General features: G+C 44.3%; 1 protein-coding gene across 1 annotated transcript in view; it reads left to right on the top strand.

Annotated features, from left to right (window-relative positions):
* Nucleotides 1-26,894, top strand: part of RHOC (ras homolog family member C) — a 143,718-nt gene extending 116,824 nt beyond the window's left edge. Inside the window, exons 2-5 of the mRNA XM_063955389.1 lie at nt 2,189-2,346; nt 3,399-3,519; nt 5,429-5,559; nt 24,739-26,894. Coding sequence (XP_063811459.1) covers nt 2,191-2,346; nt 3,399-3,519; nt 5,429-5,559; nt 24,739-24,912 — 582 coding nt within the window. The 5' untranslated portion in view covers nt 2,189-2,190 and the 3' untranslated portion in view covers nt 24,913-26,894. The remainder of the gene's footprint in view (nt 1-2,188; nt 2,347-3,398; nt 3,520-5,428; nt 5,560-24,738) is intronic.
* The last annotated feature ends 404 nt before the right edge of the window (nt 26,895-27,298 follow it).

The raw sequence follows: 27,298 nt of genomic DNA, 5'->3' as shown, positions 1-27,298 counted from the left end.
TTGTCACTGGTTTATCACTTCTTTATCCCTTCTCCAGGTTAATACATCTGCCTCAGTGTGTTGCCAAGCCTACAAACAGTTAGGAAAACAGCTTAGGAAACACTGTAATATGTCTTTAGGGCGACTTGTGACCGTGGGATGTGTCCTGCCTGCCTGATACTGCTGTACATGGCAATGCCTGGAGTGTTTTGAGAGTTGTGTGGTAACAAAAGTTTTTTTGTGGTTTTTTTTTTTTTTAATTTTTTTTTTTTTTTTTACTTTTTGAATTGTACATAATCAAAGGTACAGTACAAAGGGTACCAACACAACAAAATAGTACGAACAACAGAAATAGATTAATAAACCCATAATGTTTTTACCAGCGCGTGCACTGTCCTAGAAAAAAATGCTAAAATATTGGTAGGTATATCTCTGGATACAATACATAGCATAGGCAACCATGGAGATCCCTGGCCTCTTCCCTCCCCATAAACCGTGGCGACACACCTCTGTTGGAGAAATAGAAGCTGACGATACCCCCAAAACGGCATCAGACCGTCAATCAGTCTAACGACGGACTGTGTCCTGTGTTGTAGCACCCGTTTGTGCGGTACAGAATGGGTCCTGTGCATAGTACCGATAATCAGTACTTTGCGGTGCAGGTCGCACCTCCATTCACATCTGAATCAGGCCCATAGAGCATAAACGGCTCCATTTGATTTACTGAAAGAAACCTGCATGTACAGAGCTTTCAAGTGTTTGTGAAAAAGGGTATGTTCATTATTGCATAAATAATAATGTTTATAAAATTGTACCTTGAATTCCTATCTATTTTTTTTCCTAATCATTTCAAACAATATGATGGTTAAATGTCTTCTGTCATTCTTTTTATCTAAACAGCAGCATGTCTAAATAATGCAATAAATGTTATTCCTGATGTTTGTTTTGAGGAACCTGTGTTGAGGCCAGAGCACATCAAATATTTTCATTTGCATAGATGTATCCTCGTACTCCATATTCCGTGAGACTCTGCTAGCTTTGGGCGCCTCTTCTATTTTGCTGAAATTGTTATGTGACACTTGTATATCTGTGTTCGTCTGAGTCTCAAAATCTGTATTCAAAGTGTTACAATGTAACAGCCGCAGCTTTTTTTTTCCCATGCAAGTTCCGTTGTGCTTCGTATACAGATTTTGGCCGATATCCTATTAGGTGCAGTGAGTTACTGCACAGTAATAAGACTTTTTAGCCCGATAACGCTAATCGGCTATGCAATTACAGCCTGTTTTTACTGTGCAGTAACTCGCCCATTATAAGCCGATAACACATGGGATCCATGATAACATCGCGGACCCATGTGTTTGAGTCCGATAACTGGGCTCCGGGGGCTGGTTATCGGGGATTCTGCATATGTGCCAGCTTTTGGGGCTAATAGGATAGCCCCACCAGAGTCCTTTAGCTGTGGTAACACACCACAGCTATTAGGATATCTGTCTTTATCTCCATCCACTTTCTCTCTCCAAGGCTTAGTTAATACGTAGACCCCATAGTCACACACAGATGTACAAGTGTCGCATATAAAAGTAATACGCACATTCTCCTGGTGAGTCTAGTCAGATTGCGTTGCGACTAAGATGCAATTTCGACAAAAAAGATACCCTGGTCAGAAATTAATCTAATCCTCTATGGAATATGCCTTTTATGAAGTATAGCGGATCTCTCATGAACGATACAGGTTGTTACACAGTGGTTTAGAGAGAAATGCGGCTATTATGGGGAGATGCAGCAATTCATATGCGTTTTTTACATGGGTTGGGTTCGATTTGCCAGTGGTCAGAATACAAACTGCAGCATCCCAATGTGCGGAATCCCAACAGGGGAAGAGAAGTATGTAGTGTTGGCATTCCGAATAGTGTCGGAAGTCAGGCGTCGGTATTCTGACTGCTGGGATTCTGACAGGATCCCGTTTTACAGTGTGTTATAAATTACCACACATGCTGTTTGCCTTGAGATGGGATTTGGCAATAGTGATGTACACTAAATATAAACATATTTCCTAATGTGTTTTCAATAGCATTTACATAAATGGATTAAATATCTGTCAGGCTATTGCTGACCTTATTCTTTTCTTATTCTAAACCTATAATGACTAAGATTGTCTTTTTAGTCAGCTTGTATTGTGAATAAATGAGCTCTCACCTTCTCGTTCCAGTGATGGCAGCGATACGGAAAAAGCTAGTAATTGTTGGGGATGGTGCATGCGGAAAGACCTGCCTCTTGATAGTATTCAGTAAGGATCAGTTTCCTGAGGTCTATGTGCCAACTGTTTTTGAGAACTACATTGCTGACATTGAAGTGGATGGAAAACAGGTGAGAGGCTATAAAACCCTGGTTAGCCAACCCGGCCCACACACATTGCAGGTGTGGATTAAAAGATCGACAGTGTCTGTAGAGACAATCAGTAGATTGACACCAGATGTTAGACAGTCAAAAGGTTGACCGTTCAATGGCTGACATAGACTTCTACATGGTCAAAAGGTCAACTAAAAAAATTTTGACACCTGTTTATTTTTTTTATATTATTTTAACCCTAAACCTAACTCTCCCCCTGGTGTTTAATCCTAACCCTCCCCTCTGGCAGCCTAACCCTAACTTTCCCTCAAGTGCCTAACTCTAACCCAACCCCCTAAAATCATGAAAAAGCATGTGTCAACATTTTGGAGTTGACCGTTTGCATGTCGACCTTTTAACCCTGTCCATGTCAACCTTTTGACTCTGTCTTACTGACTGTTGACCATCTGGTTTTGACCTATTGACTATTTACTGTACTGCTTTTCTTCCATCCAGATACCCACATTGCTACCTAGCTGCCTCCTTAACGTAATATCATACCACCTGCTAGCAAACCTGCCCCTTGCCCTCATACAGTAATATATATAAAGCCCACTGCGCCATTATTTGGACAAGCATGATCGTATGCACTACACCAAATTTGGGAGACATTTTAAACTGACACTTGGCAAAGATGTTGTCTAATCATAGGGAATTTAAACAAGCAGTCTGGAGGATGTGCCAGGGTCTGATCTAAGTCTAACTGCACCTTAAGTTGTATTAAATTAATAGAATTTGTTTCTTATCTGTTATAACATGCACTTCTAAGACCGTTTTACACAAAGCAAAATCACTTCTTATGAGGACGGTGAGAAAAGGAGCACTCTCCTGGCATAGTTTACATTTTAATTTTATAGCTCTTCGTCGGAATGCCCAATTCTCCCTCGTATTTGTGCCAGTTATGCAATCTGTATAGCTAAATGCTGAGCACCTCTCAAGTTCCACTTTTCTCTTTATCTCTCTCTACTTGCTCTTAAGCCTATAATCCCTCCTCTCCTCCTGTGCAAACTAATTAGGTTATTTCAATGTAGGTGGAACTGGCTCTGTGGGACACAGCAGGACAGGAGGATTACGACAGGCTGCGCCCACTCTCTTACCCTGACACCGATGTTATTCTCATGTGTTTCTCAATTGACAGTCCAGACAGTTTAGGTAAGGAAATATCTCTGTGTATAAAATGTAATGTATTATGACAGAGAGGAGCTGCATCTACAGCAATGCAGAGTGTGTGGGCAGGGCCAGATTAAGGACCACATGGGCCTGGAGCTGAAATTGCTGAAGGGCCTATTGTGTGCCCCCACAGGGGTGTGACCAGTGCTGTGGTGGCATGACTAATTATTTGGTGAGAGAGAGGAAGGAGAAGTGGGAGAGAGAAAGGGGGTAGGTACAGAGAGACATACAGAGTGAAGGTGGAGACACAAAGACAGAAGGTGCAAGCAGAGAGAGAAAGAAGGGGGAGATACAGAGAGAGAGAGAGGGGGTGAGAGAGAGGAGAGAGAAAGGGGAGACAGAGAGAAAGAGGGGGGTGACAGAGTGAAGGGGAGGAGACACAGAGGGAGAATGGAGAGACACACAGAGAGAGAGGAGGAGAGGGGAGAGGAGACAGAAGTGGGGAGACAGAGAGAGAAAGAAGGGGAAGATACAGAGAGAGAGGGGTGACGGGGAGAGGAGAGAGAGAAGGGGGAAACAGAGAAAGAAAAAAGGGGGGAGACAGAGAGAGAAGGGTGAGACACAGAGGAGAGGCAAAAGCGGGAGACAGAGAGAGGGGGGAGACGGAGTGAAAGAAGGGGGAGACAGAGAGAGAAGGGGGGAGCAGAGGGAGAGAGAGAGAGGGAAGGGGGAGACACACAGAAGGGAGAGAGAGAGAGTGGGGAGGAGACAGAAAGAGAAAGGGGGGGCACAGCGAAAGGGACAGGCATTCCCTAACACCCAAACAGGTGGCACTTTGTTAACATGTGACAAAGCATCCCCTCTCTGTGCAGGTAGCACTTTGCACCTTCAATAGTAGCGGGTCCCCATTTTTGGCGGCAGCGGGTCCGCATCAGAAGCGCCGGCAGCAGCGGGTCCGCATCAGAGGCAGCGGCAGCAGCGAGTCCCCATCAGCGGGTCCGCATCAGAGGCGACGGCAGCAGCGGGTCCTCATCAGCAGCGGGTCCGCATCAGTGGAGCAGGCAGCAGCGGGTCCCCGTCGTTTGGATCTTGCAGCTTTCAGCAGCGGCAATAGCACGCGGTAGCGTCCGAGAGGAACAGGGGGAGGAAACATGACATGAGTGTAGGCGAGAGGCCGGACCGCCTCAGCACACGACCAGCCTCTTATTACTGCACTTCAGTGGATCTGCACAGAGGCGCAGGAAGGCCATTCAGCTGCGCCACACTATGAAGTGTATGTGGAGTCGGACACTAGGTGCGGTGGGGGGGCGAGGGAGGTAGTGAGCGGAGATTCAGATGGCCACTGACGGTGGTGACAGAAAAAAAAATTCTTGTCACCAATGTCTACCAGCACCATCTGGGCCTATTTTTATGGGGGGCCTGGATCTGCAGCTCCACCCGCCCCATTGTTAATCCGGCCCTGTGTTTGGGGGATCATGTAGGTCACTGGCCATGTATTCTAGTCTGTGCAAGAGTTTATACTGCTTTACTGTAAGCAGATAATGTGTACATTATATTAGAAGCCCATGAGCACGTCGTCTGTTGCTCCATGCAAGAAATAGGAATCTACTATATGTACTAAGCCTTGAAGAGAGAGAGATGAAGTACTTACCAATCAGCTCATTACTGCCATTTTTCACACACATCCTGTAAAATGGCAGTTAAGGGCTGATTGGCTAGTACTTTATCTCTGTCTTCTTTATCATTCTCCAAGGTTTAGTACATAGGCCCCATTGTCTCCCTCAGGTTCCAGATACATTTGCTAAAAGAGATTTCATTTGCTGATAGAGGTGCAGAAATCTTAGCAGCTTTTCATGTAAGCCACTGATCTTGTTTCTTAGAGACTGAACCAAATGTCACAGTACAATGAACCAATAATAAAATGTTTTTCTTCTGGTTTTAACCATCACAGAGAACATTCCAGAGAAGTGGACGCCTGAAGTGAAACATTTCTGCCCTAATGTGCCCATCATTCTAGTCGGCAACAAAAAAGACCTTAGAAATGATGAACATACCCGGAGGGAGCTGACAAAAATGAAACAAGTAAGTTGTGGAAACTTGACTAGAAGTTAGGAAGGGAACTGAGCATTATTGCTCCTCCTATTCCCCGAAGCCCAGGAGTCTACCTGTGGGTTAGTCTCCAAGCCCCCGTCTGGGAGGGGGAGAGCGAGTAGACTAATGAGAATCTTCACATGCGTCTAAGTCGCAGTGCGCATGCGTCACAATAGTATTGAGGCGGTGTTAGCCTGCAACTGTGATCTGCAATGGCTCCTTCATCTCACTTCCTGCTGCACAACAATAGAGCTATTTAGAAATTCCATAATCAACTATGCTGCGTCTTTTGTATGCAACCACTGGGATTTGCAGCCACTGATGGGCGTCTAATTACAAATCCCGGTGGCTATGACATTAGCATATTTCAGCACAGCTGCTGCATACAAATTCACAAATGCATTTGCATACATCTCTGAATCAGACCCTTTATAGTGGTAAACATTTACACTACCTGGCTTAGAGAGTAATGCAACTTTAAAGTTAAAATTTGTGTGACTGGGCATGAGTTCCTTGGCTCCGTTGTTAGAGCAGCATGTTGTGACCTTTTTTAATGTATAGTTCTTTTTCTTACTCTATCATCCGTTCTGAGGGTTATCTATAGAAATGTGCCCTCCCTCATTAGAACAAACTTCTTACCAAATTTATGTCTATTTTCTCTTACGTCTTAGAGGAGACTGGAGTCCATTTAGTACCATGGGGTATAGACTGGTCCACTAGGAGCCTTGGGCACTTTAAGAAATGAATAGTGTGCCCTGGCTCCTCACTCTATGCCTCTCCTGCCAGACTCAGTTTAGAAAATGTGCCCGGAGGAGCTCCTGAAGAGTTTTCTGCATTTATTTTCTGTTTGTTATTTTCAGACAGGGCTGGTTGGCACCAGCCTGTCTGCTTCGTGGGACTAAGGGGGGAAACGGCCCAACCTCCAATAGGGTTAATGGTCCCGTTCCCCGCTGACAGGTCACTGAGCTCCTGAGGGAACCATTCGCAAGCCCTACAATCCCGCAGCACGCTGCCACCCCTAACAGAGCCAGAAGTTAGAGTGGTGAGTACTATGCCAGCGTCCCGGTTAGCGGGTCGCCGGCTATTATGGCGGCACAAGGGTAGGAGCTCAGCTCTGAGTGCAGGCTCCGTCTCCAGGCCCAGATCAGCATTGCTGCACCGCTCTGAGGGGCGAGCTGAGCCGTTTTTTAAACAACTACCTACACTGGCACAGCGCTTACAGGGGCTCTGACCCACTGTTAAACGCCAAAATCACCTCGGCCAGTATAAAAAAAAAAAACGGGAAGACCGCGCGCCATTGAGGGGGCGGGGCTTTACTATGAGCGGATCCAGACGCTCACCAGCGCCATTTTCCTTCTGCAGCTTACACAGACAGTCTGTCTGGGAAGCGCAGCTCCTCCACAAGGACTCCAGATTACCTCAGCGGTACGAGGGGATCATAGCAATGGAGTGAAGCAATATTAGAATACTAAGCCCTATTAAGGGTACTTAGTTTGCGACCCAGCTAAGCTTGGCATTAGCTATAAGGTTGCGGTGTTGCTGGCTCCATCATACTCTGTGTCTCCCTAGAGGGCTCTGTGTGGGTTAACTCTGCTTTTAACCTTTCTCATAGTAACATAGTAACTAAGGTTGAAAAAAGACAATTGTCCATCGAGTTCAACCTATTTGTGGTCTCCTGTGCAGTCTTATTATAGGACTAGTTATTTTTATGTTAGGACTAGTTATATTAACTATAATGCTTGCCTACGCACCATAACCCTGATTACCTTTATCCAATAGGAATTTATCTAAACCATTCTTAAAGGTGTTGACTGAGTACGCAGTTACTAATCTCTCAGGCAGGGAATAACAAACACGTATTGTCCTTACTGTAAAAAAACCTTTTCGCCTCAATGTGCGGAAACTCCTCTCCTCTAACCTAAGCGAGTGACCACGTGTTCTCTGTGCTGGTCTTATAGAAAACAGGTCCCTCCCAAGCTCTGTGTATTGACCCCTTATGTATTTTGTAGATGTTGATCATGTCCCCTCTTAGTCTCCTCTTTTCCAATGTAAACATACCTAGTCTTGCAAGCCTTTCCTCGTATTCCAGCGTCTCCATGCCCTTGAATAGTTTGGTCGCCCGCCTCTGAACCTTTTCTAGCTCCAGGATATCCTTTTTGTAATATGGTGCCCAAAATTGCACACAGTATTCAAGATGTGGCCTCACTAGTGATTTATATAATGGAAGTATAATACTCTCGTCCCTTGCATCAATTCCCCGTTTTATTCATGCTAATATCTTATTGGCCTTCTTTGCTGCACTCCTACTTTGGGTACTGCTGCTTAATTTGTTATCTATGTGAACCCCTAAGTCTTTTTCCAGTACAGAATCCCCTAATATTACCCCATTTAGTATGTAGGTGTAATTTTTGGTCTTGCCCCCACAGTGCATTACCTTACACTTGTCTGTGTTGAATCTTATTCTCCATTTTGCTGCTCATGCTTCCAGTTTAGTCAAGTCGTTCTGAAGAGACTCAGCATTCCCCTCCGTATTTATAACCTTACACAATTTGGTATCGTTTGCGAAAATGGACACCATGCTCTCTAGACCTACTGTTAGGTCGTTGATGAAAATGTTGAACAAAAGTCGTCCAAGTACAGACCCTTGTGGCACACCACTTAGTACTGTGGTCAATGGATCATTTTCAAATTGGACCAAACGCGCTGCTCCCTATTATCTAACCAGTTACTGACCCACGTGCATATTGTGTTCCCTAGCACTATTTCTTGTAGCTTATAGATAAGACGCATGTGTGGTACAGTGCTGAAAGCTTTGGCAAAGTCTAAAAAGATTATATCCACCTCCTTACCCTGATCCAGGTTCGCACTTACTGTTTCATAAAAGCCAAGTAAGTTGGTCTGACATGATCTGTTTTTCACAAATCCATGTTGGTTCCTTTTAATGACCTTATTTGCTTCAAGGAACTTTTGAATACTGTCCCTTAGAATACCTTCCAATACTTTCCCCACTCTAAATGTAAGATTAACTGGTCTATAATTACCTGGTTCAGCTTTGCTCCCCTTTTTAAATATCGGCACTACCTCCGCTATACGCCAGTCCATGGGAACCATACCCAATTTAACCAAATCCATGAAGATCAAAAATAGAGGTCTTGCTAGTTCAGCGTGCAGCTCCATATGAACCCTCGAGTGAATTCCATCGGGATCTCCTGTGTGAGTGTGTTCTTTCACATTTTACTATGTCAAATGAGTGTGTCTCATGCATGGCAGAGTGTTTTTCTTCCCCAGGGGTATCACTACAGTGTACTCAGGATAGTGCACATTATCAGGCTAGTGGGTCCGAACCAGTTTGGTTGGATTCATTAAAAGGGATGATCTCAAATATTTCACATAAATTGTCCCAAAATGAGAAAGAGAGGCAATACTTAAGACAGTCTGTGGATGACCTGATGAATAGAGATTCGGAATTCATACCAGCGTCTAAGTACCCTACCATTTGTCCACGAAAGCGTACACTGGCCCAGATACTGCAGGATGACAATGATGATGTATCAGACGCAGAGGAGGGTGAGGTGGACTCGGGAGGTGGGGGTGCAGCTCTGTCACAAGGAATACAGATGAGGAATCTTATATTAATGTAAAAAAGAAATCTCTGCTACTTTCCCTGCATCTAAGGAATTAAATTCCCTATTTGAAGAAACTTGGATTGATCCTGACAAGAAGTTTCAGATCCCTAAAAGGTTACTGGCATCCTTCCATTTTCCTCAGGATGATAGAAAAAAATGGTAAAACCCACCGATTGTTGATGCATCGGTATCTCTGTTGTCACGTAAGATTATCTTACTTGTCCCAGGGGCAGCCTCCGTAAAGGACATGGCTGACCGCAAGATTGAGACCACTCTCAAATCTCTGTACACAACTGCGGGGGTGGCCCAAAGACCCACTATAGCTTGTGCATGGATCACTAGGGCCATTGCAAAATGGTCAGGTAATCTATTTGAGGGGTGAGATTCCTTACCCAGAGGGGAGATAGTTTTACTCCTACAGCATATACAGGACTCAGCAAATTTTATGGTGGAGGCCATAAAAGATATAGGTTTGCTCCATGGAAGCACCACGGCCATTGGCAGTGTCAACACGCAGGGGGCTATGGCTACATCAGTGGACTGCGGATGCGGATTCCAGAAAAGGTGTGGAAAGCTTACCATTCACAGGTGAAGCCTTGTTTGGAGATGAACTGGATACGTGGATATCCAAGGCTGCGGCGGGTAAGTCTACATACCTTCTTTCCGCAGCCCCCCCAGCTAGGAAGACATACTCTGCTCCAACTCTGCAGTCCTTTTGGACAGCAAAATTTAAAAAAACAAAACAAAGGTTCTTCTACAGCCTTCAAAGGCAATAGAGGTAAACCCAGAAAACAAGCAACTGCAGGTTCACAGGAACCGACCTCAGGTTCTGTTTCCTCAAAGCCTTCAGCATGACGGTGGACTGCACTGCCTGGAAGACAGGCAGGTGGGAGCCCGATTTAAGAGATTTCAGTCACATAAGGGCGACATCATGCCAGGATCCCTGGGTCAAAGAGCTCATCGCCCAGGGCTACAGACTGGAGTTTCAGGAACTCCCACCTCACAGATTTTTCAACTCAGGTTTACCAGCTTCTCAGGAGGCAAGTATCATTTTATTCCAGTTTCACCTCCGCTACAAAACAAAGGTTCTTATTCCATCCTGTTTGTGGTACCGAAACCAGACTGTTCGGTAAGACCCATTTTAAACCTTAAGTCACTGAACCCATATTTCCGGGTGTTCAAATTCAAGATGGAGTCTCTGAGAGCGGTGATCTCAGGTCTGGAGGAAGGGGAATTCTTGGTGTCTCTGGATATCAAGGATGCGTACCTTCATATCCCAAAAGGTAATGGCAGAGATGATGTTTCTCCTCCGCAAACAGGGAGTGAACATAATCCCGTACCTGGACGATCTGCTGATAAAAGCACCATCCAGGGAGCGGTTGTTGGACAACATTGCCCTCTCAACTCGACTACTCCGGGATCACGGGTGGATTCTGAACCCAACAAAATCTCACCTGGAACAAACACGGAGGCTTCAGTTCCTGTGGATGATACTGGATACGGAGGTACAGAAGGTATTCCTTCCATTGGAAAAGGCATTGGTAATCCAGTCGATGGTGTGGGATGTTCTAAAACCAACCCGAATATCAGTGCATCTATGCATTCGCCTTCTGGGAAAGATGGTAGCCGCTTACGAGGCGCTGCAGTATGAAAGGTTTCACGCAAGGTCCTTCCAGCTGGAGCTGTTGGACAAATTGTCCGGATCGCATCTCCACATGCACCAGAGGATACTTCTGTCGCTAAGAGCCAGGATTTCTCTTCTGTTGAGGCTTTAGACTTCTCACCTGACAGAAGGCTGAAGGTTCGGGATTCAAAATTGGATTCTGCTAACCACAGACGCAAGCCTCAGAGGTTGGGGAGCAGTCACCCAGGGGGAACACTTTCAAGAAAAATGGTTAAGTCAGGAAACCATTCTTCCAATCAACATTCTGGAACTAAGGGCCATATACAACGCCCTTCTACAGGAATCACATCTTCTTCAAGATCAGGCCATCCAGGTTCAGTCGGACAATGTGACAGCGGTAACGTACATAGACAGGGTGGAACGAAGAGCAGAGCTGCAATGTCAGAGTTAACAAGGATTCTCCTCTGGACAGAAAGACACGCTGTGGCGTTGTCCGCAATCTTCATTCCAGCCGTAGACAACTGGGAAGCAGACTTCCTCAGCAGACACAACCTCCACCCAGGAGAATGGGGCTTTCACCCTGAAGTGTTTGAGTGCTTGACACGTCTGTGGGGAATTCCACAGATTAACATGATGGCCTCTCATCTCAACAAGAAGCTCAGGCGGTATTGTTCCAGGTTGAGCGATCCACTGGCAGTGGTGGTGGAAGCTCTGGTGACTCCATGGGTCTATCAGATGGTGTATGTGTTTCCACCACTTCCATTGATCCCAAGAATTCTCAAAAGAATAAAAAGGGAAAAGGTTCAAGCAATTCTCATTGCTCCTGATTGCCCGAGAAGGGCTTGGTATGCGGATCTATTGTAAATGCTCCTGGAGGATCCGTTGCCTCTACCTCTTCGAGAGGATCTTCTGCAACAGGGGCCGTTCATCTATCAAGACTTATCGCGGCTACATTTGACGGCATGGAGGTTGAGCGTCAAATTCTAGCACGGAAAGGCATTCTGGACAGGGTAATTCCTACCTTGATCCAAGCCAGAAAAGGGGTAACGTCTAAATATTACCACAGTATTTGGAGAGACTACGTCTCTTGGTGTGAAAACAGGAAATTTCCTGTGGTGGAGTTTCAACTGGGACGTTTTCTGCTTTTTCTGCAGTCAGGTGTGGATGTGGGCCTGGGCTCCATAAAAATCCAGATTTCGGCCTTATCCATTTTCTTCCAAAAACAGTTGGCTTCCCTCTCGGAGGTTCAGAGTGTGTGTCAGATATTTCAACTTTTTTTTTTTTTTTTTTTAGATTGATGGACGTCAGCTCCCATGCTACCAACACTATTCTAGTTTGTTCCACTATAATTAGATGAGCTGTTTCTGCATAGAGCAAAAACAAAATTACTGTAATAAAAGAAGAAAGCTCCATTTATATCATAAGTAGTTGCAAAGGCTGTTTGTCTTTAGAATGGAATTGTTGAAATCCTAATTAATAAAGCAGAGAAGTTGCACTGGTTTGTTTGTTTGTTTGTTTGTTTGTTTTGTTGTGTGTTTGTTTGTTTGTTTGTTTTTTTGTTTTTTTTATGGGGTGTTTAAGAGCCTGCAGAGACCATAGAACTGAAAATCAAAACTTGTTTTCTATTAATGTGCTGGTGTGAAACCAGATTGCTTTTAGACCAATACAACTTTAACCACTTAACGGACGATTTATTTCCCCAAAAACTGCTCTGAACTTGTCGGGTTTTTCTATGAGTGAATTAGGTGAAAAACATGAATTTAACCCTATCCAAAATGATTTTGGTTTAAAAAAAAAAAAATATATATATTTTTTCATTTTTTTTAAATATTTTTTTCCCCAAAACATCGTGACTTTAGTTTTTAGTTTCCGGACAGGTGCCAGGTACACGGGAGGGGGGGGGGGGGGGGTCTGGGGGGTGGCTTGGGGTAGTTGTTTTACCCTTACCAGCGACTGCTATTGTCTGCAGCTGCTGGGGGTTGGTGGATACTGCCATGCTGACCGATCAGCAATGATCGGCACCACAAGCAGACAGGGGGGGTTGTGCAGGGTGACAGAGGGACCTTCGGATCTTTCTGCAGCAGCAGCGGAGGGAAGTTTCTCTTCCCTGCCGCTGCTAACATAGTTAATCTGACTGGTCGCATCCTGTGCGACCAGATCAGATAAAGTACTTGCAGTCATGGTTGCATCTGATGCGACCATGCCAGGCAAGTGGTTAAATAAAGGATCTACTTTAATGAGGACATTTTACCTTTCCTTTGATGTGCTGGTTATGTAGCCCTTTATAATGCACTGTATGAATACACTGAATGTCTGACACACTTGAATTGATCTGTGACTACTCCACTGGTTCACCAGACATATGTAAATGTATGCTCCTATACCATGATAGCTAATTCAGCTATACTGGAGGGATTCTGACCAGTTTCCGTCCACGTCCAGGGTGGCGCTTGTTATACGCTGAAGGCCTTGTGAGAATACCACGGTGTGTTGGAATACCGTAAATCTTATAACACCTGTTCTTTTCCCTGCTTACTGTAACTGTATTGTCAGTTTTTATGTAATTACTGAGGTCACAGATAAGGGGGGTACTCACGGAGCGATATTCTAAGCAATCTTACTAGATTGCTTAGAATTTGAGCATTATCGCTTTGTGTGTACCCCCTACAGCGATAGCGATGCGCAGCCCCACGCATCGCTATCGCTGGAGCTAGATTGGCCTGCATGCAGGCCAATCTAGAGTGTCGCTCACTTCACCCGCTGGGTGAAATGAGCGCCCCCCCGTACCGTCTCCCCCCACACGCTCAGCACAGATTGCGCTTTGCTGAGCGGCGGGAGAGATGTGTGCTGAGCGGTTCACTCAGCACACATCTCTCCCGCATCGGCCCGTCTATATGGGCCTATTTATTTCAGTGTTTAATCTGGCTAAACAAATACAAGGATTTGCTTCTCAGTGCATACACTAGGGGGCATAGGTGTTTCTCCAAGTATGGAGTTTTGATATTAGGTAAGTGGGTAAATAAGATCAAACGTCCAGCCATTTGATTATTATGATTTAATTATGTGCTTATGTTATACATTTCATTGGATTGCATCCACAAGTCAGGGGGGATGGTTAGGTCGAATAGACAAATAGGGCAAAAAAATTTTATCACTGGGAGGTCTCTATCTGCACTATGCATTAACTACATCTATCCTCAAATTGCTGCACAAAACACTAATCCTAGATGCACATCTGAGGAGAAAGTACATAATCCAGTTTAAACAGCAAAAGACAAGTCCTGTGTGAGTGAACCTATCCATGTATCATTACATTATCCTTAATCTGTGACTTTATACAAGCGGTATTTTTTGCCATTCCCCCTTAAGTACAGTGACCAACTGCGACACAGAACGTACCAGTTGCTCCAATTCATCCCAGAGGTTCTCAATGGGGTTAAGATCTGGACTCTGAGCTGCCAGTCCATTGGGGTTACTGTATTTTCTGTAAACCAGTCCAACGACACCCTGGGAACATGACATTGCACTGCCTTCAGTGATCCCCTTTTCACACTCTGTTAGCTCCTTCTGGCATGTCATTTTGTTAGCAAATGAACTAAACTAGTCAGTGCCCCTCTACCCGTTTTATACTTTCACAAACACATGTCTGAATGGTTGATTGGGGTTTTGGTCAAACCTTTTATCTCTGCTGGATACAGTACTTTGCCTGTTTTTTTTTTTTATTGTTTAACTAAATGTGATGGTGTTCCTTGTAAGTCTTATTGAGACTAATTACAGATCATGTAGATTAATACAGAATGTGGCTAAAGCCGGGCAAGGATTGTCAAGTAAGGTTTAGATAATATAGATTTCTGGTATTTTGCCCATGAGGACAGTAACAGAGACATTACATTTTAGCACCAGACAGCCATTTGCCATCATCCATCAAGACAGCAGGGGTCAGATAGATGTGACCCTGTTTCTATTCTGGCTCTCCGGACTACACAGAGGGGGTTATTTGCTAGCAAACTGGAGATGTGCAGCAACCAATACAACCAACCATACAGACTTGCAGTGGATAATTGACTGTTACTTCTGATTAGTTACAGCACATGTACATTTTTGGGGGTGATTCAGAGACTGATGCGGTGAACACAGCATTGGGTGCAGATAATGCTGCAGGAGGCGACTTGTGTTCTCAGACGCCTCCTGCATGCATGTGTGATCCGCTGCTATATCCGAGGATGCAGCTTCAGATCACATGTGAGAACATCAGCCATCCGAGTAACCCACAGATTACTTAGAATGGCCATCTCGCATTCGTAGGCCAGTAAATCTGCGTCCGCAGACAGACACTTGACTTGGCACTCTCAGAAAACGAGGACGGCATGCCCTTTTCTCTTACGTCCTAGTGGGTACTGGGGTCTTGAACTTTAGTACCATGGGGGTATAGATCGGGTCCACTGGAGCCTGGCACTTTAAAACTTTGTGTGTGCTGGCTCCTCCCCTCTATGCCCCTCCTATCAGACTCAGTTTTGAAAAATGTGCCAGAGGAGCCGGGTGCACTTCTCTGGAGCTCCAGAGAGTTTTTCTTCAAGTTTAATTTAGTTTATTTTCAGGTAGCTCTGCTTGGCAGACAGACTACCTGATTTGTGGGACTTAGAGGTGGGGACTGAACCAACCTCCTGATGGTTAATGGTTCGTAATCCCAGTTGACAGGACACTGAGCTCCTGAGGTACTGGTCACACATTGTTAGTGTGTGTGCCCACTCCAGCAGCTAGCCACCACCCTCTAAAATATGCTGAAGATACAGGTGCGGTGAGTGTTACACCGGGGTCCAGGTTAGCGGGTCTCCCGTGCAGTTTTGGTGACAGGTCGTGTGGCGGTCACGGGCCCTGAGCTGCGGTGCCCGCTGCTGGTGAACTGGCAACGGGCAGACACCCCTCTGTGCTCACTGTTGCAGAAAGGCTTTGGGAGTACTGTATATATCTATTTTTGACATAGCCAGTATAATCTATTAACGGGGATCACGCGGCATTAAAGGGGGCTGCGCTTCCTGGATCGGGACCTGAGGCGGGAAGGCGCCATTTTCCTGCTGCTGCGAATCAAGCTGCACACAATGCTGCGCCTTCAGAGACCTACGCTGCTACAGAAATCTGTACTGGTACCAGGGGGTCTTAGACAGAGAAATGCACACTAGCGACAGCGCCGCTGCACTCCTTTCAGGTCATACATTTAGTTACTCTTATACTGCTGTGTTTCTGGGTGCTGGTGTCCGCTCCTCAAGTGTCCCTCCTGGGGCTCTCTAGGGTCTGTGTGGAGCGTTTGGTCAGTGGGCTGTGCTGTTTTACAGGGTGAAAGATATCTGTAGACATGGTTATGTGTACTGCCTGTAATTCATCCCCGTCTTCAGCGGGGTCACTCATGTGTGAACAGTGTTCCTGGTCTCCACAGGGACACAGTTCACAAGCGCCTGGCTGGACAGCTTTACTAGCTTGATCCAGCATGTTAATTCTGAATTAGCTGCAGCTAAAGGGAGACAGGTGTTGAAGCATTCTATTGATTCTGTGACCAAGGCAGCAGATACAAAGAGCTTCTCAGCCCATCTAGTGGTTTCACAAAAATGCTCACTGCCACAGGTGCTCCAGTCTGATTCTGATCAGACTTATGTAGATGATGATGATATGGATGAGGACAGCTCTCTGTCCCCAGGGGTGGAGGCCCTCATCTTCGCTGTGAGAGACCCTTCACATACCAGATCAAGAGTCAGAGCCAGATGAGGAGTTTTATTTTAATGTTAAACCGAAGGCCTCAGCGACTTTTCCTGTGTTTAAAGAGTTGAACTCCCTGGCCAGGGAGGCATGGTTAAACCCTGTTAAAAAATTTCCTCAGAGGTTTTTAACTACTTTTCCCTTTCCCGATGATGACAGGGAGGTATGGGTAAACTCCCCGTCAGTCGATAAGTCTGTGTCCAGACTGTCTAAGAAATTGGTACTGCCGGTACCAGTGGCTATATACCTAAAAGAGCCAGCTGACCGTAAGATTGAGACCACGCTCAAGGCAGTATATACGGCGGCAGGCGCTGCTCAACACCCCACAATTGTTTGTGGGTGGATTTCCAGGGCAATAGTCAAGTGGTCTGATATTTTATCAATGGTTTGGATTCTTTGCCCCGAGATGAGGTAGTTACTCTGCTGCAACATATACAGAATGCTTCAGAAGGCTATTAAGGAGTTGTGTAAGATTAATGGCCGCACTACTGCTATGGCTGTTTCGGCGTGCAGAGCTCTGTGGCTGCGTCAGTGGTCGGTAGATGCTGATTCCAAAAAGGATGTAGGAAATCTTCCCTTTACAGGTAATGCTTTGTTTGGTGACGAACTATATAAATGGATCTCCTAAGCAACTGCGGGTAAGTCTACCTATCTGCCGTCTGCTATGCCATCCTTACACAGAACCCAACTTGCAGTCCTTTTGTGTGGTAAGGTTCAGAGGCAAGGGCTGAGGGGCCTCCTCCACTTCCAGAGGATCTCGTGGTAAGTCCCGTAAACCTGCACCTGCTGTCTCCCTGGACCAGACCACTGGATTCCCTGCCGCTAAGCCTTCCGCGTGACTGTTGGCCCCAGCAACAAGGTGACTTTCAGGTAGGTGCTCGCCTTCAACACTTCGCCCACATGTGGGCGGAGTCCTGCCGGGATCCTTAGGTGAGGGACCTCATTTCCCACGGATACTGGCTGGAATTTCAAGCACTCCATCCTCACAGGTTTTTCGAGTCGGGCTTACCAGCTTTACCCGCAGCAAAAGTTACCTTGCACGAGGCTATTCAAAAACTTTTGCAGACAGGGGTGGTAGTTCCTGTACCTCCTCCGTTACGCAACTGGGTTTTTACTCCAGTCTTTTTGTCGTTCCCATACCAGATGGTTCGGTGTGCCCCACCTTGAACCTGAAGTCTCTAAACCCATATCTGCGGGTGTTCAAATTCAAGATGGAATCCCTGCGGGCGTTGGTGTCCGCTCTGGGGGAGGGGGAATTCCTAGTGTCTTTGGACATCAAGGATGCTTACCTACACATTCCCATGTGGCCACCAAATCAGGTTTGCCTCAGGTTCGCCATATTGGAAGACCACTTCCAGTTTCAGGCTTTACCCTTCGGTTTATCCACAGCTCCAAGGGTCTTCACCAAAGTCATGGCAGAGATGATGCTGCAACTGTGCAGGATGGGAGTGAACATAGTCCCATACTTGGATGATCTCCTAATAAAGGCTGTGTCCAGGGAGCATCTACTGCACAGCATCGATCTGACGACTCGCCTACGTACGGATCATGGGTGGATCCTAAATTTTCAGAAGTCTCACCTGGAACTGACACAGCGTCTTCAGTTCCTTGGGATGATGCTGGATACAGTGTCTCAAAAGGTGTTTCTCCCAATGGAAAAGGCCTCGACTATCCAGGCTATGGTTCGCTTGGTGCTCAGTCCTCGCAAGGTATCCATTCATCTTTGCATCTGATTACTGGGCAAGTTGGTAGCTGCTTACGAGGCAATCCAATACAGCAGATTTCATGCCTGACCCTTTCTGCTAGACAAATGGTCGGGGTCTCATCTTCACATGCATCAGGAAGCGACATTATCTCTGAGAGCACGAATCTCTATTATGGTGGTTACAAGTTCCTCACCTGGTAGTGTTCAGAAGTTTCAATATCCACTTGTGGATTCGACTGACGACGGATGCCTCCAAGGTTGGGGGCTGTGACCCAAGGGACCCAGTTCCAGGTGATATGGTTAAGACAGGAATCGACTCTGCCGATAAACATCCTGGAACTCAGGCCAATTTACAATGTTCTTCTGCAGGCTTCTCATCTTCTGAAGGATCAGGCGATCCAGGTTCAGTCAGACAACGTCACGGTGGTGGTGTACATAAACCGGTAAGGGGGAACAAGAAGCAGAGCGGTGATGCAGAGGTCTCAAAAATCCTTCTCTGGATGGAGGCCAACACAAGAGCTATCTCAGCCATATTCATCCCAGGAGTGGACAACTGGAGAGTGGACTTCCTCAGCAGGCACGACCTCCATCCGGGGGAATGGGGCCTACATCCCCAGGTGTTTCAAAAGTTAGTTCACCGGTGGGGCTGTCCGCAGATCGATATGATGGCTTCTCGACTCAACAAGAAGGTATGCCATTACTGTTCCAGGATGAGGGATCCGCAGGCTGTAGCAGTGGACGCGCTGACGACACCGTGGATGTACCTGTTCCCCCCCCCCCCCTCTACAGCTGATCCCAAGGGTACTAAAAAGGCTAAGAAGGGAAAGCGTTCAGGCATTTCTAATTGCCCCAGATTGGCCTTGACGGGCATGGTACTCGGACCTCCTGACCATGTCTCTGGAGGATCCCTGGCCTCTGCCGCTCCAAAACGATCTTCTGCAGCAAGGTCAGTTTGTCTATCCAGACTTACAGCGGCTGCGTTTGACGGCTTGGAAGTTGAGAGAGAAATTCTAGCAAGAAAGGGTCTTCCCTCCAGGGTTATTTCCACCATGGTCCAGGCCAGGAAGATGGTTATGTCAAGACATTATCATCGTTTCTGGAAAAAGTATGTCTTCCTGGTGTGAAAGTAGAAAGGTGTCTCCTGTGGAATTTAGAATTGATCGCTTTCTACTTTTCCTACAAGCGGGAGTGGATATGGGCCTATGTTTAGGCTCAATCAAAGTCCAGATTTCGGCGCTCTCTATTTTCTTCCAGAAACCGCTTGCCATGTTACCAGAAGTACTGACTTTCCTTAAGGGTGTTCATCATATGCAACCTCCTTTTACACCTCCCACGGCTCCGTGGGACCTCAGTGTGGTTTTGTCCTTTCTCAAATCGGACTGGTTTGAACCCTTACATAGGGTGGAGTTGAAGTTTCTCACCTGGAAGACTGTGATGTTATTAGCATTGGTGTCTGCCCAGATGTGTCTCTGAATTAGGGGACTTATCCTGTAAGAGCCCTTATTTGATTATTCATGCAGACAGGGCTGAACTTAGGACCCGTCCTCAGTTTTTGCCTAAAGTGGTGTCAGCCTTTCATGTAAATCAACCTATTGTGGTTCTAGTGTTGTCTGACGCTTCCGTTGGTCCTGAGTTCTTGGATGTGGTCAGGGCTTTGAAGATTTATGCCAAAAAGGCGGCCCATCATCAGAAATCTGACTCTGTTTGTCCTTTTATGATGCTTTCAAGATTGCTTAGAAGATGGGCGACCAATCTATTGCTCGTTGGCGCCGTTTAACCATTCAACAGGCTTATACTTCAGCTGCTCTGCCCGTGTCGACGTCTATTCAGGCCCACTCGACGAGTACGGTGGGGTCTTCCTGGGCTGCTGCCCGGGGTGTATCAGCCCTACAGTTCTGCCGAGCTGCAACTTGGTCTGGTTCGAACAAGTTTGTAAAATTCTATCAGTTCGATACCCTGGCCAGGGATGACCTTCCGTTTGGTCAGGCGGTTTTACAGGGGTCTCTGCATTCTCCCACCCGTTTGGGAGCTTTGGGACTTCCCCATGGTACTAAAGTACAAGACCCCAGTATCCACTAGGACGTGAGAGAAAATAGGAATTTAATACCTAGCAGTAATTCCTTTTCTCGTAGTCCATAGTGGATACTGGGCACCCGTCTCAGTCCTTCGTTCCTGCTTACCTGTGTAAGTGTTTGGTTGGACCGACGTTGTGGTCCCATTCTGTTGTTGGGATAGCTGTGCTATCCGGGTTAGGTTGCTGTTGCTATCCACTGTTCTGGTTAGTGCCCTCCTTTCGTTTCTGGTTGTGTGTTGACTTGTTGCCTCACTGCGGTTGTATTGTTTCTTCTCTCAGATTATGTCCTTCTCCTCGGGCAGAGTTTTCCTAGACTGAGTCTGGTAGGAACATAGAGGGGAAGACCCAACACACACTAAAAGTTTAAAAGTGCCAGGCTCAAGTGGACCCGATCTATACCCCCATGGGACTAAATCCACTATGGACTAGGAGAAAAGGAATTACCGGTAGGTATTAAATTCCTATTTATTTATTTTTTCACGAGTGCTGCTTGTCCCCTCCCCCCCCCCCCTCCCTGCCCCCAAACGGACGCAGCATGTCAATCAGGATGTGGCTTAGGGGGCACCCCCACCATCCGAGTTGTGCCATACGGTTTGCGTACAACTCTGAAACAGTCATTAAATTAAATAACCATCAGAAACTGTCTTTTTATGAATAGAAAAATGTGATTTGCATGTTCCAGATTAAGTCCCATTCTTCATTTCTACTTAGGGAAGAACTTTTGAATGACCAGGATACAAATGTGTACAGATATGTCCTCAAACATCGTTGCTAATAGCGCACTATTTAGGATCCCGAGTCGCGAGTTGTAAATAACCTTATGGTGTGTGTTATGTCCCACGCCATGTAATACACAGTTGAACCGCTGGGTGGCAAATGCTCCACGTTAAGACTACAGTGCTGAATGCAATGCTATGGCAGTAGGCAGTTATCTGTGAGAGTCTTGCCAATCACGCTCTTCCATTTATAAAAAAAATCCCCTTCTACAAAATACTGTACAATGCTACGCTGCCGCCCTGTTCACAATGTTGTTACATTGTGTACTAAGTTCTGAATTTTATTAGCACAAACAGCTTTATTATCTCCGAAAGCTCTTGAGGTATAGTTGCTACCAAATGGACAGAAACATGTAATGCACTGTACCACTGGGTCCCTATCTCATTAATATGACTTCCAGATGGTCTCCATTGCTGTGCCACCACGCTTGGCGGATTCAATCCAACTTGTTTTTTTTTAAACGAGGCTGCAAATCCGACAAAACACATCACATATACACCAGGGGTGCTTACTGTTACCACAGTTGGCTGTGGCCTAACAAATACAGTCACCGCCCGCAATGCATGCACCCCCGGGGTTGATACCCAGCGGGGGGCGCAGTTGTTGTTGTTTTTTTTTTTTTTATGCATTTATTATTTTTTAATTCAATAAAGCCATTTGGTGTGTTGCTACTACCCTTTTTATGAAAAAAAAAAAAAGTCCCCTTCTAGAAAATACAATGCCACGCTGCCGCCCTGTTCACACTATTCATTTTGTCGTAACTAAATCCTGGATATTTTTTTAGCATAAACAGCTTTATTATCTCAGAAAAAATTTCATGTTTCTTTGCTATCAAATGGACAGAAATATGTAATGCACTGTACCACTGGGTTCCTATCTCATTAATATGACTTCCAGATGGTCTCCATTGCTGAGCCGCCACGCTTGGTGGATTCAATCCGACTTTTTTTTTTTTTTTTTTTAAACGGGGCCGCAAATCAGACAAAACACATCATATATATTATACACCACGGGTGCTTACTCTTACCACGGGTGGCTGTGGCCTAACGAATTCAGTCACCGCCCGCAATGCGTGCACCTCATCTCATCTGAGGGGTACTCCTGGTCACACCGCAGTGGGGGGGTTTAATCACAAGTATGCCGTCATGGTAGAAGGGGGTGAGTCAATGCTACATTCAGCTGTAGAGGTGTCCCAGGAGTTCAGGAACATCCAAGAGAAACCTGCGGAAGAGAAAAGAGTTTTTAGTAAAAAGGTATAACAGTGTGTTTTCTATCTAGCAGCAAGAGAGGGGCTCAGATACAAAACACAAATGTCACAATATTTCATGTTTGGGGTACATCATTTCACCTGAGGGGTACTCCTGGTTCTTCCAGGGCCTGTGGACTACAGTATACAGCGTTATGTGAATGGCAGCACAACACTAGAGACCATCTGGAAGTCTGAGATAATAAAGTGGTTTATGCTAATAAATTCCAGAGCTTAGTACAAAATGTAACAACAATATCAATAGCATGAATGGGCAGCAGCGTGGCTGGGGTAGGTGCTTTGGTACAGGCATACAGTGAGCTCAGAGGTAATGAATTCTAATGAGTGATCAATGGGGGGAGGTGCAGAAGCCTGCATTGAGTGTCATACTGTATTGTTCAGTCTAGGCAACTTCCTACGCTAAAGTGTAAACAGTGCCTCATCATACCGTGGCATAGAATACTGTAGAAGAGAATTTTGGTTTGTATTTTTCAGATACAGTATAAAGGGAAGAAGTGACACACCAAATAACTTTATTGAATGAAATCCAGAACTTAGTGCATTTATGTAACGACAAAATGAATGCAGCCAAATCTGACAGTTTTAGACCCATTTTCGACAGTTTTGATAACCGTGGTGGCATAGCAATGGAGACTATTTGGAAGTCATATTAATGAGATAGGGACGCAGTGGTACAGTGCATTACATATTTCTATCCATTTGATAGCAATGAAACCTGAAATTCTTTCTGAGATAAAGCTGTTTATGCTAATAAAATCCAGGATTTAGTACACAATGTAACGACGAAATGAATAGCGTGAATGGGCGGCAGTGTGGCTGGGGGAGGAGCTTTGGTACAGGCATAGTGAGCTCAGTGGGAATGAATACTAATGAGTGATCAGTGGGGGGTGGTGCAGAAGCCTGCATTGAGTTGCATACTGTAGTGTAGGGAGCCGCCTAGACTGTGAAACAATACAGTGTAAATAGCACCTCATCATACCATGGCATAGAATACTGCAGAAAATAATTTTGTCTTTCAGATTTAAAGGGCGACACCCCAAATAACTATTCAATAAAAAAAAATAAAAAAAAATTTAAAAAAAAAATTAAGAGCCCGCTGGGTATCGAACCCAGTGATGCAAGCATTGTGGGCGGTGACTGTATTCATTAGGCCTCAGCCAACCATGGTAAGAGTAAGCACCCCTGGTGTATATGTGATGTGTTTTTTGTCTGATTTGCGGCCCCGTTTTAAAAACAAAATTTAGATTGAATCCGCCAAGCGTGGTGGCACTGCAATGGAGACCATCTGGGAGTCATATTAATGTGATAGGGACCCAGTGGTACAGTGCATTACATGTTTCTGTCCATTTGATAGCAAAGAAACCTGAAACTCTTACTGAGATAATAAAGCTGTTTATGCTAATAAAAATCCAGGATTTAGTACACAATGTAATGACAAAATGAATAGTGTGAACAGGGCGTCGGCGTGGCATTGTATTTTGTAGAAGGGGATTTTTTTTATAAAGGGAAGTGATTTAATGGTTCTTTGTCACAATAAATGTCAGCCAATCAGCAGGCGGCGCTAGGAAGGGTCCGTTGGCTATTTGAGGCATGCGCTGTACAGTTTAGAAAAGTGACATCTTGTGGACAGAAAGTAGTATGCACGTTACAATTATAACGCAACTTATAATGGACTTCTAACACAAGGAGCGGGCGCGAGTTGCATGGCGCCCGCTACACGGTACGCAGCAACGATAGTTGAGGACACATCTGTATGTCTGCAAGAGTCGTGATATGAAGGGGACTTTATATCCTTTTATGGCCTACACCACATTTGCATATCTGAATGGCATCTGCATGTATTTAAATATACATTTTTGTATAAAGTTGCCTAGATGGTGCTAAAGGCAAACATCAGAAAGTAATTGATGATACCGAACACTTTGTAGGATTTGTAATAATAATAATAATAATAATAATATTAATAATAATAATAATAATATTTCATCCCACTTTACATCTGCATGTTTCTAGCGTTACCCTTAATACAGTGCCTCTCAAGATAATGTGTAAGGATGATTTTATTCATTTTTATTTAACTTCCTTAGTAATGGGCATACATGATGGCTCAGAAAACCTTACTATGGCCATTCTTCTACAAAAATAACATGCGCTTACTTGGTATCATTCTTTTTTTTATTTTAGTCGTCAAGCAGGACTTTCAGCATAATGTATAATGCTATATAATATTATTATTATTATTTATTATTATTATTAATAATACTTTAATTATTACTACTAAATATATATTTTTATACAAATATGTACTTTTTAAAAATTGTTTGATCATATTGTCTTCTTCTGCAGGAGCCTGTTAAGCCAGAAGATGGAAGAGAAATGGCAAACCGAATTAACGCCTTTGGTTACCTTGAATGCTCTGCCAAGACAAAAGATGGCGTCCGGGAAGTGTTTGAAATGGCAACACGAGCAGCCTTGCAAGTCCGAAAACACAGGAAGAAGCAACGTTGCTCCATCTTATAAAAAAAATGTCCTAGAGCCTTTTGGAAAGACCAAAAGAACAAAGTGAGTAGCTACTATTGCTGCTGCAGCATCTGCTATAAGATGCCAGAGACTTCAGTAGCAAAGAGCTATATGCACCGTTTGTACTTTAAATGTATGTATTCATGTTTTTTTGTTTAATTGTTTCCCCAACTAAACCCCTTCGTAGAGTTATGCGAGTTTGGGATTACAGAAACGTCTTCAGGAAGCACTGACTGCAGTACCTTCCTTCTCCACTTCTAATCCATACACCGGATAAAAAATTGTTTTAGAAATTAAAAGCACATATGGGGTTCTGGGAGACTTTTTTTTTTTTTTTTCCCTTCTTTTTCTGTGCTATAGATAGATATACATGTACACTAAAAAATGTGTGTGTGTATATCATACATACATACATACACACATACACAAACAAACACACATACACACACAAACACTAAATATATATTATTATGCGCAAATCTCCTTCCAAAATGACTTGTTGAGGCTTATTGCTATGTTGGGCTGTGTAGCTGCAAAGGAGCTACATTAGAATAAATTGTTTCTTAAGCCTTTAAAGATTATACTTTCTGGGAATCTTGCACAGCACAATATGATCTACAGACAAATTGCACTATTGTTGCCTATGTCATGGCTTCTATTCGGCATGTTGCTTTTAGCAGTCATTTCATGTAATAAACTCTAGTGATATTAGCGTAAAAAAAAGTTTTGCCATGTAAAAGAGGATCACTGCTATTAAAGCTGTCATCACTTGTAAAAGTCCAAAATAGTACAGAAATAGTTTGCATTCTCACAGCTGTACAAGTTATTGATCCGTTCCTAAATTTCACGAAACTCCTCAGACCAGTAATGCCCACGCTGCTAAAGATTGTAAATGCCCTACATTGTAAATTATTTTCTTGAAATCGCTATTAACATATTTGTGTATCATGTTTACCATAATCTGCTTCTGCTAACGATCATTCAGACTTCCACAAAGAGCAATTGTTAGGTTCTAACTTGCCCACATTATACCAAGCATGTGACCTCTATTAGGCCCATAAATACAGAAGAATGGAGCAGGATATTTTTTTTACGCGAAGCATGCCGGAATGTGCCCTGTTTGGTAACGATGTCACAGAACGCATGTGACTTTGGGCGTATTTGCTTATGCCACTTTTTTATGGATTGTGCCAAAATGACACAGTCTCTCTATGGACCTAATTTTCATACAATATATATGCCCCTTCTCAGCCTCTCATAAAAGGTTGGCTGATGGCCATTATGGCTCTAGCACAGAAACATGGCACTAGGGCCATGCCACTGCACAAGGGCATTGTTTTATATTTATATAGTAGTACAAAAAGTATATAATAATAAGTGTATTTAAGGGTGTATGAATTCTGTTGGGAACTTGTGGCATTATAACGCACAAGACCTAAGCATAGGCACAGCTGCACCCATGTACTTTGTGTCTGCGGTGTTACTGTACACCAGCATTTAATTCTCTATTATATTGGAGGGTATAATAGCCATTTCTACACACTGTCCTGTGTTCCATTGTGTTCCTCTTTTCCTATTCCCCTAAACAAAGCCTACTTCCCACACTATTGCTAAATAATGCACACATTATACACCAGCATTTTTGATAGATGTAATTACAATTGCAGAACCCACGTGTCTGTGCTTTGTCTACTGAAATGTTATTTTCATGCTTTTTACAGCAATTCTTCAGACTAGCTTTATCTTTCCTTGAGACCTTCAGCTTGTGTCCCTCACTTTTGCCTTTTAAAATTCCTTTATTAAAATAAAGCTTATACTTGTGAGATTTTTCTTTTTCTTCTTTTTTTTGCCTTTTATCTGTTTTGTATTCTGTTCTTTGCAGACTGCCTGTAAAAGTTGTATTTTGACACACGTGACTTAAGAATGTAAAAATAAAAATAAACATATGTACAATGAGCAAATAAAGGAAAACTGGTATTTTACTGTGTGTCTGTTCTTGGTGAAGGCGGGTTAAGCCTGCTTTTTTTGTTCGGACAGGAAAAATCTACTATGTAAAATGTACAGTGCAGAAAGGTTTAACAATATTTCAACGGCTTTCGCGGCCCTGCTGCTGTGGAACTAAAAGTCCCAGCATGTTTCTCAGTCAGTTGTCGTGCCAAAATCCAGACAGTTGGGGGATACGTTATAAAGAGATAGAGACTTCTAGCAAAAGAAAGTATGTGTTTATCACTTGTAATTGCTATTAGTTTTTTAAATTATTTAAATTTTAACTGTAAATGAAGATTTTTATTTTGATGCAACTTAATTCAGAAGTAATGTGGTATATTGATGTAACTGCCCCATGATCCAATTTAAAAAAAAAAATATTTTAAAAACTTTTAAGGGG

The sequence above is a fragment of the Pseudophryne corroboree genome, chromosome 2 (genome assembly GCF_028390025.1).
Source record: "Pseudophryne corroboree isolate aPseCor3 chromosome 2, aPseCor3.hap2, whole genome shotgun sequence".
NCBI lineage: Eukaryota > Metazoa > Chordata > Amphibia > Anura > Myobatrachidae > Pseudophryne > Pseudophryne corroboree.
This window is presented reverse-complemented; position numbering and strand designations above follow the sequence as displayed.